The 19993-nt window shown below is 43.2% G+C and overlaps 1 protein-coding gene across 6 annotated transcripts in view; it reads left to right on the forward strand.

Moving 5' to 3' along the window:
• The window catches only part of NTRK2 (neurotrophic receptor tyrosine kinase 2), a 545280-nt gene that overhangs the window by 176425 nt on the left and 348862 nt on the right, over positions 1-19993 (forward strand). For 2 of the 6 annotated variants that reach the window (XM_032164410.2, XM_032164411.2), the window contains exon 1: positions 3624-3921. The exons of 1 other annotated variant lie outside the window; for it this stretch is intronic. In XM_032164410.2, coding sequence (XP_032020301.1) covers positions 3710-3921 — 212 coding nt within the window. In that variant the 5' untranslated portion in view covers positions 3624-3709. Of the gene's footprint in view, positions 1-3580; positions 3922-4484; positions 5133-19993 lie in introns of those variants that run through there. 3 more of the 6 variants (XM_032164403.2, XM_032164417.2, XM_032164408.2) reach the window with 3 other exon arrangements.

Genomic DNA, 19993 nt, shown 5'->3' on the forward strand with positions numbered 1-19993 from the left:
TTACTAGCATGAATAAGTGGGAGGCCTTCTCTGGCCCAGTGCTGAAGCCTATCTGGCTACTAAATGAGACAGAAAAAGGCAAGGTTTTAAGCAGTGCTAGGAGCACTCGGAACACAAGGAAGATTTGAAACTGTGAAGGTGAGAAGGAGCGTGTCTGGGGGAATTATCCAGATTCTTGCAGAATTAGAGGTTAAGAAAGTGAGATCTCAACTTTATTTTATTTATTCATTAAAAATACACATATATTTTAACACCTACTATGTCCTTGAGAGATATCAATGAATAAAATAGATAAAAATCCCTGCCTTCATGGAGTGTACATTCTTCTGGGAGAAATTAAAAACAAATATATATATATATATATAAAATAAGTAAATTATCTGTCCAAAGGACAAACTGCTGTGGCTGAAATAGTAGAGCAAAAGTAGGGTGATTAGAAGTAGGACTGCAAATCCTAATTTTAAGTGGGAGATCGTCAGTGGAATATATTTAGAATCCAACTATAATAGTAGCATGTATTTACTCTAATAGAAACTCTACAAATATTCCAACATAATTAGAATCTTCTGGTGTACAAACCACCGTAAGACTGCCTATTCTCCATACCGCATTGACATGCTGCAGCCACTAGGGAGAAAACGGGCCGTTTCTTAGAAAAATGGGCTGAGAGTATGGGAGTGTGAGAGAAATGTGGGTGATTACGCCACACACTCCTTCCTTCCCCAAGTGTTCCTCAGGGGCTTCTCCACTTAAGGGGCACTGACAAGACAGGCGGAGTTTTACGTGCGTCTGAGACCAGGTCATTTTTAACCTTGGCGTCTCTTCCTTGGCGCGTCCTCACCTAGTAGAGAATAGAGGCTCAGCTCAGGAGTAAACTTCAGCCTGGCCGTTCACCACTCAATGTGTGTTACAGCCGAGTGACAGTGGTGAGACAGACCTGCTGGCCTTGCTTTCGGAACCTGCAGCAAGATTTTTGGGTGCTGTCCAAGAATTCCCGCGGTTACACTCAGCGCCCCGGATCTGTACAAAAAAAGCCCCACTAGATGTTTTACGTTCCCTTCGTAATATTTAAGGCTTGGCCTAGATCCGAGCATTCACTCTAACATTCGGTTTCTCGATCCTTCCCATCCCCAAACTCTGCGGGTAGATCAGTGACTATTACTATATTTTGAACGAGACTCCAACCCATTGCTCTCTCTCGAGCGAAGGATTGCCCGCCTTTTTCACCGGGCAGGAAGTCGGCGAGGCCAGGCGAGCCGCGCGCCGGCCGGGCAGGGACGCGCAGGCGTCGGGCGCCGCTGGTTGCGCATCTGGCGCCAGAGCGCGCCCCCAGCGCTGTGCCCGCCGCGACCGGGGCCGTGGGCTGGTGCTCCGGAGCGTGCCGGACGCTCTCTCCCCGCGCGGGGGCACCAGAGCCCTCGGAAGTGTCAGGCACTGCGGTGCATTTTCCCAGTTCTCTTTTAAATGACTGCGGAAAAACAGATTCCGAGCCGCAAAAGGGAAGACGGATTCTCAGACAAGGCTTGCGAATGCCCCGCAGCCATCATTTAACTGCACCCGCAGAACAGTTACGGTTTGTCACCCGACCCTCCCGGATCGCCTATTTGTCCCTAGTGAGACCCCGAGGCTCTGTCCGCGCCTGGCTTCTTCGTAGCTGGATGCATATCGTGCTCCGGGCAGCGCGGGCGCAGGGCACGCGTTCGCGCACACCCTCGCACACATGAACATGCGCAAGGTACGGCAGGGGGGCAAGGGCTTGGGATGCCCTGCGTGGGGGTGGGCATCGCGGGGAGTGAAGCTACGATCTGGGAATGGCTACATCCAGTCAGGTTAAAGGATGAAAGAAAATGACGCGGCGCCACACATCGGACAGGCCAGGGTGGCCACCGAGCGTTTAGAATACGCATCAGGCGCGCTCCCTTCCCCTCACATGTCTCTATTTCCCGGGCGTGTGATGGCAGAAAACGGCAGGAAAAAGACCCACTTAGAGAGCTAGAATTGTGTTTGGAGACTCCCTTCCCTCTGCAAAAGCACCAACAGGAAGCCCCTCCAAAACCACCGATCCCCAAATAGGTGGCCCGGAATGGGGGCGGTGATCCTTGGTTACCAATGCAGAACACGTTTTGGTGTTTACAACATTTATTTATTTTTAGGATAGCTTGCCCTCCCTTTTAGGCAGGGTGGGAAAGGAGAACGAGGGGAGGGAGAAGGGAGGGAGGATTCCTATAATAAGAATCAGCGCATTTTTCAGAGCTGAACCAAGCACGGTTTCCATTTCAAAAAGGGAGACAGCCTCTACCGCGATTGTAGAAGAGACTGTGGTGTGAATTAGGGACCGGCAGGCGTCGAACGGAGGAACGGTTCATCTTAGAGGTACCTGGATGTAAATGCACACACACACACAGACACACACACACACACACGCACGCGCGTGCGTGTCTACACGGCCAGGATGTGTGCGTGTGTGCGCGCGTGTGTGAACTCCCACATGCTGCTGCTGTCTGCTTCTGGCCAGTGGCACCGATGCCTCCCTCCTCCCTGCTCGCCCCCAGATTCCCCTCCCCTCCCTGGTGCTTTTGTCTGGAGGGTGTTATGGGTTTGTGTGTGTATGAGCGTGTGTGTGTTTTTGGATTTCAGACTAATTTTCTGGAGTTTCTGCCCCTGCTCTGCGTCAGCCCTCACGTCACTTCGCCAGCAGTAGCAGAGGCGGCGGCGGCGGCGGCTCCCGGAATTGGGTTGGAGCAGGAGCCTCGCTGGTTGCTTCGCTCGCGCTCTACGCGCTCAGTCCCCGGCGGTAGCAGCAGCCTGAACCCAGGCGCCGCCGGCGGGCGTGAGGCGCCGGAGCCCGGGTGAGCAGCGCAGATAGTGCCCTCGGTCGCCTCGGCCCTCACTGTCTCCCCCTGGGGCGGCCTCGGCTACTCCCCAGGTGGGACGTGCCGCGCCACCTGCCCGCGCCACCGGCACCCAGCGGCCGTGGCGGATTCTGCAGCATCATTCGGGGGCCCCGTCGCGGAGCCAAAGCCGCCGGCAGTCTCCGCATTCCCCTTTAAAGGGTCCTTCGCCCGGCCTGTACCATGGAATCCTGTCTCGGGGACCCTTTCCCTACCTCCCCTCCCTTGGCCTCAGGCTCGAAGAGAGAGTGGGCACACTGGTGGCTCCAGCGGCGTCAGTGCCATCGCGGGGCAAGTTGATTCCTGGGCCGGAGCTGGGCACTCATCCATCCACAGTCTCCGGGCTGGGGTCGGGGTGGGGATGACGCGAGCGCAGAGGGAGAGTGCCCCAATTAGTGGTGTTGGGGGTCCTACGCTCAGTCTTACGCGTGTCTGTTTGTCCTCAGCCTCGAGGTGCATACCGGACCCCCATTCGCGTCTAACAAGGAACCTGCGCCCCAGAGAGTCCCTGGAGCGCCGCCGGTCGGTGCCCGGCGCGCCGGGCCATGCAGCGACGGCCGCCGCGGAGCTCGGAGCAGCGGTAGCGCCCCCCTGTAAAGCGGTTCGCTATGCCGGGGCCACTGTGAACCCTGCCGCCTGCCGGAACACGCTCCGCTCCGGACCAGCTCAGCCTCTGATAAGCTGGACTCGGCGCGCCGGCAACAAGCACCGAGGAGTCAAGAGAGCCGCAAGCGCGGGGAAGGCCTCCCCGCACGGGTCGGGGAAACCGGCCGGTGCAGCGCGGGGACACGCACTCGGGCTGGCACTGGCTGCTAGGGATGTCGTCCCGGATAAGGTGGCATGGACCCGCCATGGCGCGGCTCTGGGGCTTCTGCTGGCTGGTTGTGGGCTTCTGGAGGGCCGCTTTCGCCTGTCCCACGTCCTGCAAATGCAGCGCCTCTCGGATCTGGTGCAGCGACCCTTCTCCTGGCATTGTGGCATTTCCGAGATTGGAGCCTAACAGTGTAGATCCTGAGAACATCACCGAAATGTGAGTTCCTGGAGCTTTTCCTCCTTTTTCTCCTCGCCCCTAGGGCCCGGGCTGGCCGGGTGGGTAGGTCCTGGAAGTGAATGCTGTCCCAAGAGTGGGGAGAAGTCAAAGACAAGAGATGCAGGACAGGGTCATCTGTCAGTTACCTGCTGTTTCACTGACTTGGGACTGCTAGTGCAGGGAGAAGTGTGACACTTTAGAATAAGTTTCAAGCATAGATATACATATGCCTATTATATATTTATTCCTCGTGGGAAGGAACTCACTATGCTTTTTATATTTCAAAGCTCTGCTGGGTGTGCTTTAGGCTTTCAGTATGCACTAACTTAGTTTTGGGCATTTTTGTTTGATAAAGTACTGTGTGTATGTTGTGTTAGAAGTTCCATTAATATTCACTAGAAAAGAGGTTAAAATAATTAACTTTCCCGAATCTGTTGAAGGAAGTGACAGTCTCTCCTTTAACATCTTTTTTGAGGTTTAAGTTAACCAATTTCCCTTTTCATTTTATATATCGGATTTTGCTTAGGAGATGGCATCCAGAGATGGCCTTGAAAATGATCTGTAAGAGGAGAAGTTCTGAGTGTTGAAATGCACTCGCTCAAAAGAAAAAATGTGATCGTTGGAAGCCTAAAAGCCTGGTCTGATTTAATTTGAACTTGACTTCCCAGAGATATGATTTTGAGACCACTTGGATTATAACTCATAATTGCCCATTGACTAATTTCCCAGGACTAGATTGGATGACAAAGCAGTGGGTAGAACTCTGATGCAGGCTGGCTTTAGCATTGGACCCCTGTGTCCCTGGAAATGTTTGAGCTTGTTGTGGCTTGAAGAAACAGAACTGTGTATTTCTATTCTCCTTTTCTGATGCTTTGTGACAAATACATCACCAAGCAAGAACTTGCCAGTCCGTTCTCTAGCATTCCTGTGTCACCTCTACTGGACTGTTATTGTTATCATTTTTTTTCCTGAAGGATGCTGTCATTCCATACATCTCATTAGCATGAGATTTTATTCATATACGTGGAAGATTGTAAGGCAAAGTTTCTCCCAGTTTTCCTTACTGTGTTTGATACTGAGATAGGCAGCCCTAAAGTGGGGCTTGGGCTGTGGCCTTCCGGTTGTCGAGTGCGCATGCATTTTTCCTTCCACAGAAAACACACAACCATGTTTCTGCCAACGTAGTTGACCAAGATAACCTGTTTTTTAATGTAAGTAAGAGACCTTCCTAGTCTCTGTTGCCTGTTCTGCTGCTGATGCTTATGGTATAAGCCTCAGGCAAAAGGAAATAACAGCAGAGCAGAGGGGAATGTTCAGGCCTAGCATAACTGAGATGTGTCGGGAGCAGCCAACTGTCGGGCTGAGTCCAGGGTGCTAGGATCTCTATCTTTTTGGCAAGGAGAGCAGGAGCCAAGAGCGGAGAGCAAGGGTGGATAGGGCCCCAACTGTGGTGGTCTTGGACTGGGCTGGTTGAGGCTTACCAGGCTGGTCCAAAGTCTGTGGCCTTTCGTCAGAATGTTTTTCATGAGACGGGGTGTCAGTAGTTAGATGGAGAAGGCCATATGGGATTCAGAGTGCTTCTGACTGTTTTGAGATTATGGGGAGTGCCTTCCACAGTCAGATATTGTTGTGTGTGTGTGGTGGTGGTGCTTTTAAAATTCTGTTTTAGGCGATAGATGCATATAATGAAGAAAGAAAGAAGATAGGGCTGATCATTTTCACTTTAATTGATTTTCTCTGATAATTTTAAGGCCATGATCTGAGAAAAAGGAAATAAAACTATCTTTAAGTCTAAAAAATTATTATTTCAGACCTTCCTGATCTTAGCTGCCTGATGTGTATGAAATCAATTGATTTCAGCAGAGCTTTCTTATGTCTGTCCTCACAATTGTTGTTGCTTCTTTTATATCTGATGGCAGGTTCCTATTTTCAGCTTTTTTAAAGTAGATTTTTAAAATATTTACTAAAGCGTGTGTCATAGTTGTTCATTCAATTGTGGCACTTCTAATTTCTACTCTAACTTTTTTTCCCTTTTGATTTGAAAACCTTTTAGGGTTGTGGGAGTGGAGAGGTATATAGGGCTAAGTGTTGAGAACAGGGAATAAGGTTAGTAATATTAGTCTGGCTGGGTAGATGTGAGTCCTGAGACAAAGTATGTTTCTCTGCTCTATCTCAGCTTTGTGTGAGCCCAGCCAGTTTGTGCCCCAGTGCCTTTGTCTGTAACTCGTATGACAATACTTATTTGGAAAGTACTCCATATAATTATTTTGAATTCTGCTTTTTTGACCTCAAAATGACATCAGTGGATGCGCTTGTTTTACTCTCATCCTTATATGACACCATCTATGTTCCTTTTTTTACATATTAATATTTGCTTGAACAGCTTTTAAATTCTTTTCCAGTGGATACCAGCTACAGTTGGAACCAAATTATACCTATTTTAAAACTTTGTTGTTAGGCCCAGCGGTATTCCTAAAACAACCTGTTGTAAAGTTCTGGTTTAGTGGTATGTAGCTGAAGTTACATGCTTCTATTTTTTAAAAATAGAAATAATGTAGTGAATAAACTGTGATTAACAACACACAACTTGCTGAAACAATGGTTTACCATATCATTCAAAAATGGTGTATCTTTTAGCATCTATATATTAAACCATCATGCCCTTAGGGTTCTAAGAACACAAATAGCGGGACATTTAAAAAAAAAGTATAGATTAACCAAGAGGTAGGATCTTTTGTTTTGTTTTGTTTTTACATGCATGCTTTAAGCTAAGCTGACATTTTGTCTTCAGAGTCGTTGAACCTATTTTATTAAAAATCTTCCCATCACAGTACCTGTTTTATATTTTTTGCCCACTAATGTGACATAACTAGATCAATATCTATCTATAGGTATGTATCACGCCTGCTCAACATCACAGTGCTAAGTGGCAGCTCCTGTTATTTGGAAATGGTTATACCACAGCAGTGTTAAAATGAATTTAAACACAGTACCAATGTCACATGCAATGGAATTCAAGAGTGAAGCCTGTTGTTGGAATTATGTAACTGGCCGTTTAAATCCCAGTTGTATTAAGTGCCAAAGTGCATTGCAAAGGACAAGCTCTGTTTCACCCAAGTGGTAAAAGGCACAGTCAAAAGAAGTCATGCATTTTTTTAGCTGTGGTAAAAAAATACGTAACCTAAAATTTACCATCTTACAGTTCAGTAGTGTTCTGTGTATCCATGTTGCTGTGGAAGGGCATGCATTTTTATGTTGCACATGCTTTATGAAGACCAATAGGGATCTTTTTTTTAAATTTCTTCAGTGGTATTCTCTGATTTGGGGGTAATATTTGAGACAAGCCTTATATTTTTCCTCTTAGCACAACCTAAATAGAATTTGAAGCTTCTCCTATGACAGACTCTATGTGCAATTTATTGTTGGCCTGGTTAAGCAGCTGTAATGTTGTGTCATTAATACATTGATTTTGGCCCTCTTACTTTAATAAGCTTTGCCATTGCAATTAATGTACTTTAAAAAAATCCTGGCATTCACAAAGATTCAGTGAAAGGCATCAATTTTTATTACTCTGATGTTTACTTCTCAGCCCCTCCATTGGGGGTTTTAGAACTTTGGATTGTGGCTTATATGCATTTAAGAGACATGTATTTACATTTGGAGCATGGTTACATAAGCCACACTAGACTTGTTAATAAATAAGGCAGTCTAATTTACATCATTCATTATTTAATACAACTTGCAAGCTGGAGTTGAGAACATGCTGTCTTCATAGTGTAGGTATTTACAGACATCAGCTTGGCACAACCGTGTGAGTCTTTTTAGTTTCATACCTTCAATCTCTGCAATATGGACACTTTTGTTACCCTGGGTAAAACAGTGGAAAAGCCTTGTGACCCTTTTGACCCTACTTTCTTCCACCTCCCCTTGCATCACCCATTATTTAGACAGGAAAATGGGTTTGATTTTTTTCTTCTCCGAAAAGTGATATTTCCTTATGGGAATTCAGAACGCTGGAGTTAAGAGAAGAGCCTGGGCTGTATGTTATTACAAGCAAGTAATGGGAAGTTGAAGCAATGTGGTCCCAGCTCCCTAGTGTCGAGTTTAGGTCTGTTTAAGGTCTCTCACTGTTTCTATCCCATAAACCTCTGTTTGTGTCTGTTTCAATATTCCCTTATAAAGACGTTTTCTAAGCTGAAGAGTTGGCTGAACAGCTGAGAGTTGAGGTCTCTTTCTCCCTAGGAATATTCTGTATGATCTCTTTGACTACATCTAGGTCATAGGAGTATAAAAACTAGAGTTTTTGTTTAGCTGGGGAAAGAGAATTGAATTTCTTTTCTCTTTTCCTTTCTTTCTTTCCTTTTTTTTTTTTTTTTTTTGCCTTGAGTGTTAAGCAAGTGCATCCAGTTTTAACTTATTGCTCATCTTGCCTGCTAGGGAAAAAAAAACTTATCAAACCATTATTGAATACCATAAACTGGCCTTATCCCTCTGGTTAACTTTACCACTTCTCTAGAGAGTTTCTTGTAGGTTCAAAAGCTATAGGGTAGGATGTGACATGAAAGACCCGCCCCTTGGAACAATGCCAATTTTTAGTTGCTTCTGATGCCTGTAATCAATGGGAGGATTTGGGGGAGAGACTATTGAGGCGTGGCAAAGTTTTTACTTGTTTGATGTGTGTTTGTGAGAGAGAGAGAGAGAAAGAGAGAGAGAAGAAAAAAAGGCCCTGAATCTTGGATTATTTATGGTTGATCAATCATTTTTATAGTCTACTTGGTTGAGCTATTTTAAAACAAATCCCACCCCAAGCCTCAGATGTCAAAGATCTGAGCTCCACTGTGGCCTGATAATTTTAGCTCACATTTGATTGCTGATCAATCTCCATTAGAAAAGTAAAGGTCCCATATAACTGGGTGCCTTCTCACCACTTACTTTGCTCTCTGGGGTGTCCAAAGGACTGGGAAGTTATAAATATTGATCTGGGAGATGGATGAGTGAATGTGCTCAAAGTTACAAAAATCTTGCAAAGAAGAGCAATGTGTAGATACTAAGTTTATTCTTTATGTGTTTCAAAAAATAAAAATAAAAAAGCATATCGTGGAAAGCTGGAGTCAGGAGACCTGGAATTGCATCCGAATGTCACCACTACCCAGTCACTACCCAGTTACCTGATCTTGAAGCAGCCTTTTAATGTTTCTGGGCCTCAGCTTGTCACATGTAAACCGAGAGCTTTGGATTTGATGCTCAGACAAGTTTCTCCAGGCTCTGAAGTTCCCCGAAGCCTCGGTCATGGAGATAAGGAAGTATATACATCAGCTGTGAAGGAAGGGCATGATGCAAGGTGCTCGGGGTCTGGCAGTGTGTGAATCTGAAGACCTTTGGTGTCAGAATGTTATGTGGGAATGTTTTCAGTGTCTGCTCTGAACTCCCTCAAACCATGTCTTTTTAAATGTGAGCTGCTTGTAACAAGGCTAGCGGCATGTTAGTACTGGTCTAATGAGTCCGAGGTCACAGTGTCAGTGTTCAGATGGGTCACTTAGAATCGGAACCTCAGAAAAAGAAAGGGCTTTAGAAATGATCTGCTTCAGCCTCTTCTTTGCAAAAATCAAGGGCAGTGAAGAAAGTCGCCCAAGGCCGACTCATTAACAGCATTGTGGGAACTAGAAACTCTTTCTCCTAGCATCCAAATGAATGCTGGGGGCCTTTGCTTTAGGGTGCCTCCCCTGGGTTCTGTGTTCTCAGACTGCCTAATTCTGGCTCATCATTTTATTAGGTTGGTGCAAAAGTAATGGCAAAAACTGCAATTACTTTTGCACCAACCCAATAGAACCACCATAAATGGGGAGACAAGTTTAACATGGCTAAGTCTGTGCAAACGCATCTCTGTGAGAGACCAAGTAATTGAAAAGTGCATGAGCTACTGATCTGAAAGCAATCATCTTATCTTCATATAGGAAGAAATATATTTTCTGTTTAGCTTACTCTGTGTGTGTGTGTGTGTGTGTGTGTGTGTGTGTTAAATTTGAAGTGTTCTTCTTCTTTAGGCAATTCGTACACAAAAATTGAGCTTCAGAGAAAAGCCTTCATGAGTTGGCAGCAATGAGGTATGCTAACCTTGGCCCTGCTGGGACATCTTTGCAGATTGGCGTTGGAAGAGGGGCAGAGCAGACAGAGTGAAATGAAAGCTGTTGCCCCTGGAGTCTTTGTCACAGTTGGGGGTGCTTATGTAAGTGGAGAAACCCACAGCTCTCTCGATGAGGTCTCTGTTAGCTCCCCTGAAAGACCTGTGGCCAGGGAGTACTTATTATTCCCCGACTTCTTTCTTCCCCCTGACTTCTCAATGCCTCAAGATTGATGACCAGTCTCAGTGGCTGAGCCAGTGAGCAAACTTCAGGATTATTGGCTCCCGTCCAAAATTCATCCAACTTCCATTTTATGTGTTGTTCGTGTTCTGCTCTGAGCCCTTTCCAGGAAAAGCATCCTTCTGAGACGTATTTTTGGTTGCATGAAGATTTGCTCCCATGGGACGTGAAGGGCCCTTTACAGACATCTGCTTATTTAGGTTTACAGCCTCACTCTGAAGAAGGTGGGGAGGTTTTGGCAGCCTCTGAGGGGCTGTGAGGTTTATTAGTTTGCCTGGGCCCCTTGGTAAAGCAGAGCATAATTAGGGATAGGATCCTATCTAATGTCTCACTTAGGGCTCTGTCTACTCCAACCTTGTTGCCCAAATTTGACCTCGAGAGCCCAGGCAATTCTAGGAGAGGTCTAGAGATTTGAATTCATTTTCACAGGTTAAACTTCATGCAGTGGGAAAGAGGTGGGCTGGTGCTTCATCTTCTGTTTTCCCCACCCCCATCCTCTTCTCCTGTTCAGCTCCTGGGCAGTCTGATATATATTGTGAAGAGATAAATGATTTGGTTGCCTTTGGTAATATGGCATCTTCTTGTACAAAATAAAACTAATAATCACACACCATTTAGAGTTCCTTTTTTATGTCAAATAAGGACAAGTGGCTACTGAGCACCCAATCCTTTCCTGTAATCTTCATATCCCAAGAATTGTCTACACACACACACATAGACACACAACATAATGTTGTATGTGTGTACCATGTTTTTATCAGTACATAAATCTGTGTATAAAACTCTGCCATGTGTAATTTGTTCAACTTAATTATCTTGAGTTGTAAAATTTTCTGAATAATTGAGCATGTGCCTCCCTAAATCACTATTTTAATTTTGTTTTTATCATTCTGGATGTCCCTTGGCCAGGACCTCCTGGGCTGTCTTCTTTGAGAGAAGTACTTGAGCATTAGTGCATTGACCCTGTTAGCCAACCTGGTCACTCAGAGACCCACTGTGTCTATCTTCTGATTCTAGGATATCTTCTCAACATAAATGAACAGTGTAAACAAAACTGAAAGGTATTGGAATTTTGGTTTCAACCTCTGCAATATAGTGCAGTTTAAAAAGAAAGGATCTTCTCAACGCTAATCTTTGTAACAAGAGTTATTTCTACTTCATGTACCCCAGAGTCCCTTGCTGTGAGGTGGCAGAGGGGCCTATGCCCGAATTGTCTGACTCTTGCTCACTGTGTGGCAAGTGACCTCTCTTTTCTGGGCTTGGCTTATTCCTCTGTGTGATGCATGTGTAGGGGTGGAGGGTGCCGGGAAAGAGAGCTTGACATCATAGCCCCTAGATTCCCTGGTAAGGTGTGACAAATAAACACACAACTACGGTGAAAAAACAAACAACAACAAAAAACAAGTGTGTTTCTCCAAAGAACAAAACAAAATCCCAAACCAGAACACTCTTTTTAGTTTACTCCCAATTTTACTTCAAAACCCTGCTGCTACCACCCAAACTCAAAGAATGTTATAGATGATGTTGATCCTTGGATATTTCTTGTGTGCGTCTGGTGCTATGGCCTGAATGTTTGTATTCTCCCAAAATTCATATGTTGAAACTCAGTCACCAGGGTAGTGGTGTTGAGAGGTGGGAGTTGATTAGGACATAAAGGCAAAATGGGATTGGTGCCCTTATAAAAGAGACTTCAGAGAGCTTGTTTGTCCTTCCTGCCATGTGAGGACACACATAGAAGGTGCCATTTGTGAGGAATGGGCCCTCACCAGATATCAAACCTCCCAGAACCTTGATCTTAGACTTCCCAGCCTCTAAAACTGTGAGCAATACATTTCTGTTGTTACAAATTACCCAGTCTAAGATTTTATTTTAGCAGCCCAAACGGACTAAGGTGCATGAGTTTGGCCTTTCTCTTTGCAACTCTTCAGCTTCTTTCTGTTTCTGGTGGTGTTTCTTATCCCCTTCCCCTCTGTTCCCAAATCACAGACATACATATACAAGCAATCATTTGGCTGTAAACTCCCTTTAATGGATTGTAAAGAAATCTTGATTTGTGTACTTTTTTCTGGTGGACGACCTGTGGGCACACCATCATTGTTTCAACTGAACCTGGCTTGGTAAGGTTAACACAGTCAGAAAGGCGACAAAGTATAGGAACCTGGTATAACTGAAAGGAGCCCTGGTCAGGGATATAGGAGTTGGGATACCCACTCTCTGACAGTATCGGTGTCTGGGATCTTGGTTGAGCCACTTGACCTCACCAGCCTGAGTGATTTCATCTTGAACCTGGAGGCTGTGACTCCCATGCATGCTACCCCTTGAAAGACTCTGTGGTTCTGAATCAGTCAGCCATGAGCACTAGTGTTTCCTTTTCTGTTCAAGAATTCACCATTGCCTCCACTCCAGGGGCAAACCAGAGCCTGCTTCAGTTCTTTTGGTGGCTAAACAGCAGAAACCTGACCTGTAGGTTTTCTTTAAGTCCAGCTCTGCTGTTGAGGCTGGATGGTTTTGCAGGTCACCAGTTTCCTGCCATCCTGGGTGACAGCCCTTCCATGGTTTCCCACTAATAGAAACAAATTTTTATTTTTTTCCCTGGGAGTAGTGTTCAAGACTTTTTCAGCCCATTCCTGGCCCACTTCTGTGGATGAGGCTCTGGCAAGTTTTCTAACTGACCTCTTTGGTTAGTCTCTGTTTTCTGTGACCCCCAAGAGCAGAAGCTTTCATGGACATCAAATCTTATTTTTCTGCTCATCAAGTTGTCTTTTCATCTTGGTGGAATAGTTTGTCACATTTCCTGATTGTCATTTGGGTGGGCTGCCATCATACAAACAGTAGTTCAGTGTCACTAGTGTTATTGAGGACATGGATATGTCCAACAAATAGGGTACTCTGCAGAGGCAAGGAGCCCCTGAGCAGCTTATATCTAGCAAGAGACAGATGCATACACATCTAAACACTCCCAGTGGTGGGAAGTGTTGATGTGTAGATGGGATGTGAGTAATTCCCAATCCTTACTTCCTATGGTGGCAGTAATCCAACTGAGTTTCATTATTTTCTCTCTGTCAAATAATTTTTGATATTCCTGGGGCCACCTCCACTCATACTGCGTTAGAGTAAGCTGCAACTTGAATCTGCAGCCAGTTATGATGGAAGGGCTGGAGTGCATTTCACCTGAAGCTAATCACTCAACCTCTTGAGCTTTTTTCCATCAGCAACTTTCCCTCTCTCACATACCTGTATTTTCTGTTTCTTTCTATTGTTCCACATTTTAAGATAAGAACTGAAGCAGGTTCATGTTCCTCCCGTCTTAGAAAAGTTTTTCTTTAGCGTGATTCCCTCCCTCTCCTTCTGCTCCTGACTAAAGTACCTCTCCCTTCAAAGCCAGATCTTGGAAGAGTGATCTGTATTCATTATGTCTATTTTCCTATCTCCTATACCAGTCCCATTCCACTGTTTTTCAAACTCACTCCACCATAGTCCCCAGAAGCCTTCGTGGGCCATATTCCTCGGTCCTTATCTTACTTGACTTCTTAGCAGAACTTGGCTTCATTTCTCACTCCCTCCTTCTTGAAACATCCTTTTCCTTTGGCCTTGGTGTCACCACACTTTTCTTGTTTTCCCTCTATCTCTCTGCATGCTACTTGTTTGCTTTATTTGTCGGTTCCCTTTTCTCTGCTCTTAAAAACAGACCTTAAAAGTTGATGTCCCTTGTGATTCTGTCCTATGGCTGCTTCACTTCCTGGGCTATCTCTGGGCTACATCACCCTCATCCATTACTTATGTTATCTTCTTTGTGCTAATGATGTCCTAATCTATTTCCCCATCAATTATCAGTGAAGACCTTTGGACTCATGTATGCAATACCCCTCTCAGATACAGGAGAGTGTGTCACACTTCTCATTTCTAAACAGAATTTTTCATTGTTGCCCCAAACCCATTGCCAATGTTCCCTATTGTAATGAATGGCACCATTATCCACTCAGTAATACAAGCCACAAACCATGACTCTTCCTTCTCTGTAACCCCTATACTCATTCACATATTACGTCTTGTCAATCCATTTTCCTAAGTATTTCTTAAATCTAATTTTTAAAATCTCCACTGACATTATTCAGTCATTCTTTCAACAAATATTGATTGGGGTCTTCTCTATGTTGGGCACTAGCTAAGTACATGGGATATGGTGAGAAAAACTGCCCTGGTCTCATCTTACCAGGATTTCAGTGTGTGGGGCCGGGGGGCGGGGAACAAACATCTAATAAGTACTTACATAAAAACAATATAATTCATGCCATCATCATCTTTTCCTAAAATGCTGCAATCGCTTCCTATTTCGCATCCCCGCCTCCAGTCTTGTCCCCTCTCTGCCCATACGCCACACTGTAGCTGGAGCAGTCTATCGGAAATGCTGATCTTATCCTGTCACTGCTTATAATTACCCTCTGGCTCCCAGTGTCTCTTAAAATAATGCCTAAAGTTGTTTATTTTTGTTTTAGTTTTTAAAGAATAGAACAAAATTGTCACTATATTGCTATATAAAGAGGCATATAACTATTACATGGACCAGAATGCACAGATCAGCATAACAGTCTTTTTCTACACCAGCAGCTGTATAAAAAAGAACAAATTATAACTGGAAGCTTGCTTGGTGATCTTGGAATTAGAGCAAGGGCATTTAATTTTGCATTTAAAATGTTAAATGGCATTAAGCTAAGCTCGCCTGAGGCATCCATCTCCATAATGGGAGAGCCTTCACAAAGGGAATGTAGAACTTGAAGTACTTTGGCCCAGACTTGTATCCCCTGGATGGACACTCCTTTTCCTCTCCTTCATTCACTGCCCAACACCAATGCTGATTGATGTATTCTTTCTTTGGAAAGGTTAGTGCCTTTAAGCAATGCTTCTCATGCCTGGGAGCCTTTCAAATTCCTTAAAGTGATTTTGCACATCTCTCTGAAATGTATTAACTATTGTATGGAATTTAGCTGGTAATTATATTTTTAAAAGTAATATTTGAAAGTGATCAGAAATGCAAGCAGCACAAAGGAGTGTACCATGAATACACTTTGAAACTCTTGTTACAAAGAGTGTACCTTCACTCTGAAGAAGCTGGGGAGGTTTTGGCAGCCTCTGAGGGGCTGTCAGGTTTATTAGCTTACCTGGGCCCCTTGGTAAAGCAGAGCATATTTAGGGATAGGATCCTATCTAATGTCTCACTTAGGGCTCTGTCTACTCCAATCTTGTTGCCCAAATTTGACCTCGAGAGCCCAGGCAATTCCCTCCCACCATGTACTCCCACCCTCTAAAATCCCTCCGCTCCCCTCTCCAATAACAACCGCTGATTTTATTTTGTGTCGGTCCTCTTTCAGAAATCTTTGTCTTACATATATAGTACGTATATAGGTCTTTTTAGTTTGTACACAAATGAGGGCATGCTATACCCCGTCTTCTACATCTTAGTGGTTTTTCACTTAACGATGTATCTTAAAAATGTTTCTGGATAAACATATGTAACCAACCTTATTTTCTTCCCAGCCGCACAGAAATCCACTGGATGAATAGACTCTATTTAACCAACTTCTTACTGGACAACTCCAGTGTACAAGTTCTTGTGCGTACCTTCTACTTGTGTCCTTACATGGCAGAAGGGACAAACAAGCTCTCTCTGGCCTCTCTTATAAAGGGCATTAATCTCATCCCACACTAATAACCTAATCACCTCCAGAAGTCCCCCCTCTTAACATCACATGCGTAATTTTATCTATAGGAAATGTTCCTAGAATTTGAATTGCAGGAAAATTGCAAGATATTTGTGATTTGTGTGTGCGTGTTTTCTTGTTGTTTATTTTACTTTAAGTTCCGGGATACAAGTGCAGAATGTGCAGGTTTGTTACACAGGTATACATGTGTCATGGTGGTTTGCTGCACCTATCAACCTGTCATCTAGGCTTTAAGCCCCACATGCATTGGGTATTTGTCCTAATGATCTCCCCCTCCCCTTGCCCCCCAACCCCTGACAGGCCCTGGTGTGTGATGTTCCCCTTCTGTGTCCATGTGTTCTCACTGTTCAACTCTCACTTATGAGTGAGAACATATGGTGTTTGGTTTTCTGTTCCTGTGTTAGTTTGCTGAGAATGATGGCTTCCAGCTTCATCCATGTCCCTGTAAAAGACATGATCTCATTCTTTTTTGTGGCTGCATAGTATTTCATGGCATATATGTGCCACATTTTCTTTATCCAGTCTATCATTGATGGGCATTTGGGTTGGTTCCAAGTCTTTGCTATTGTGAATAGTGCTACAATAAATATATGTGTGCGTGTGTCTTTATAGTAGAATGATTAATAATCTTTGGGTATATACCCTTTAATGGGATTGCTGGGTCAAATGGTATTTCTGGTTCTAGGTCCTTGAGGAATCACCATGCTCTCTTCCACAATGGTTGAACTAATTTACACTCGTACCAACAGTGTAAAAGCGTTCCTATTTCTCCACAGCCTCGCCACCATCTATTGCTTCCTGACTTTTTAATAATCGCCATTCTGACTGGCATGATAGTATCTCATTGTGGTTTTGATTTGCATTTCTCTAATGAAATGATGAGTGAGAGTGATGATGAGCTTTGGTTCATATGTTTGTTGGCCGCATAAACGTCTTGTTTTGAGAAATATCTGTTCGTATCCTTTGCCCACTTTTTTTATGGGGTTGTTTTTTCTCTCGTAAATTTGTTTAAGTTCCTCATAGATTCTGGATTTTAGACCTTTGTCAGATGTGTAGATTGCAAAAATTTTCTCCCATTCTGTAGGTTGCCTGTTCACTCTGATGATAGTTTCTTTTGCTGTGTAGAAGCTCTTTAGTTTAAGTAGATCCCATTTGTCAAGTTTGGCTTTCGTTGCAATTGCTTTTGATGTCTTAGTCGTGAATTCTTTGCCCATGCATATACCTGAATGGTATTGCCTAGGTTTTCTTCTAGCGTTTTTATGGTTTTGGGTTTTACATTTAGGCCTTTAATCCATCTAGAGTTAATTTTTGTATAAGGTGTAAGGAAGGAGTCCAGTTTCAATTTTCTGCATATGGCTAGCCAGTTTTCCCAGTACCATTTATTAAACAGGGAATCCTTTCCCCATTGCTTGTTTTTGTCAGGTTTATCAAAGAGCAGATAGTTGTAGGTGTGTGATGTTATTTCTGAGGCTCGGTAATGTTTGTGATTTTTAAGTAAATATTGCCAAGTTGTTTTGCAAAGAGGTCACATCATTTTGTTCTCCCACAGAAACTGGGAGTGCCTGCTTTCCTACAATTAAGCCAGTACTATTTGTTATTGAACCTTTTGTTATCAAACCTTTTGTCTTTTGTCAACCAGTTTCCTGAGAAATAATACCTCAATTGCTGTATCTTGCAATTATGTAATGATGATTTAAATTAAAAGTCTTTTCGTATGTTTGTAAGTCATTGGTATTTTTTTTCTGTGAACTTAGCCCTTTTCTTTTTTAATTGAATTGGTGGCCTTTTCAAAAAATAAGAAAATTTGTACTTCGCCTAATGTTGTGCTTGTCTTCTAATGTCAGTTATGGATTATGATATTTCTTTTTTTTCCTCCTCTTCTTCCTCCTATTTTGTGAAGCAGAATTAATTTTTTTTTCCTAGTAAAGCTTATTTTCTTTTTTGTTTCTATGTTGTAGATGTGGCTAAGAAGATCATTCCCTTTTCTAAGAGTATAAAATGAGCAATTTTATATTTTCTTCTACTACTTTTACTATTACATGTTTTTACAGTTAAAGCTTTTGTCTATCTAAATTTTAAAAATATATGGAATGATGTAGCAATTGTTTTATTATTATTTTTTTCAGTATAGCCAATCAGGTTTCTGGATCTCATTAGTTATGTAATGCTATCTTTCCCTCGCTAATTTAAAATAGCAATTTGGTTCTATGGGAGGACTACCTTTGTGTTTGGGTCTGTTTAGGGATCTAGCCTATTCCATTAATCAGTCTGTCTATTTACATGCCAGCATTAAATTTTATCTCCCGCAGCTTCTTCTTTTCTTTTTTTTTTTTCTACTTGAAGTATTAGTGTCTTACTCATCAGTCTTCTTTCAGAATTTTCGGGATGATTCTAGCATGATGATTATTCCACATGAATTTTAGGAACTGCTTGCCTAGCTCCCCTGCTTGATAGTGGTGTTTTTAACAAAGATGGCATTACACTTATATAGCAAAGGCTGACAACTTCTTATCAAGTCTTGAAAGCCCCATGTCCTCAAATTCAAAGCCATTTCTCAGCCTCATTTCATGCCTCTACCTTTGTTTGATGCCATGATATAGCCACTCTGAGTTTTCAATTTATCTACTGAGCTATAATCTCACTTATCTTCCAGGTTGTCCTCTCTGCCTGGAACCTTTTCCCTCCCTTCTACCCTGGCTAACTCCTGCTTATCTTTTAGGCCTTAGCTGTGATGTTGCTTCCTCTGCCTCTACACCTGGTATATGTCCCCTCCACTAAATGCTCTTCTAGCCCCCTGTGTTTCACATCGCAGCGTAGGTCACTTAGTATCATCAGTGTGTGCCTGCATACCTGTCTGTACACACCGTTAGGACATAAACTGAATGAAGGCAGAGACATATGGATCTTGTTTCCTGCTCTTTCCTAGCATCTAGCACAATATCCTAGTTCTCCGTGTTACACAAATACACCCGGATATGCACTCACGAGCGCCTTCTCCCCACCCCCATATATATACACATAAATCTATCATCTAGAACTCTAAATAAGAGTATTAGTTGGTCTCTGGGTCATCAATATGTAAATCTCTAGACATAATTTTTCTCAAGCTATCAAATTAAGATGTTTGTTTATATAAATGACCTTTATGGAATTAAAGTGCACAGTGTTAGTTCATGCACAGCAAGAGATCGATTAATTGTGGAAAGGAAAAAAGGCAAAGCCTTGATGAGGCAGGCTGATTACATATCCAACAGGAAGGAGGGACAGCAAAGAGAGGGGAGGATGAGGGCGTTCTGCAGATGAAGAGAGATGCAGAGCACACAAGCTCAGCAACAGAGGAAAATCCAGGGGAAAAGAATCACTCCAGGGTCACCTGATCTCCAACAAACAAATAGGTCTAATGAGAAAGATTTCTGCCTTTTCTGTTAGGTAATAGCTAATAATGGATATCCTTGTGGATCAATTGCAGTTTTCCCTGCGACTGCATTTATGGGGCTTCACTTAAAAGGCAATTCTGGTGTGAGATTTCGGATGTGATTTATCCTTCTTGGAATATGGATGATAGAGGCTGTTCATTTTTCTCAAAGAATTGCAAACATCAGGAGTACAAAAAGATAATGTGTCAGGTCTAGTTTAATGTACCATCTGATACATATACTTTTGCACTTTTGCAGTAAAAATGCATTGAGCTGATCCTATGAATGTTCATGGGGCTTCCTTTATATTTATAAAAATTAACACTATTAGACATCTGAGAAGTTTTGATAGGTGCTTGCAAAACTCATCAAAAAACCCAATTGATAGACATATGAGATTAGAAGACTTTTTAAAATAGAGTGGAGAAGTCTATAGGTTAATAAATTGTGTTGAATAATCAAAAAGATAATTCTTGCTTAAGATAAATAATATAAATCATATCTATTGATGTTTTATTTATTTATGCTTATATAATCAGTGTATTCATAATGTGTATACAAATGAAAGTGGTTT

The sequence above is a fragment of the Hylobates moloch genome, unplaced genomic scaffold (genome assembly GCF_009828535.3).
Source record: "Hylobates moloch isolate HMO894 unplaced genomic scaffold, HMol_V3 SCAFFOLD_10, whole genome shotgun sequence".
In the NCBI taxonomy this organism is placed as follows: domain Eukaryota; kingdom Metazoa; phylum Chordata; class Mammalia; order Primates; family Hylobatidae; genus Hylobates; species Hylobates moloch.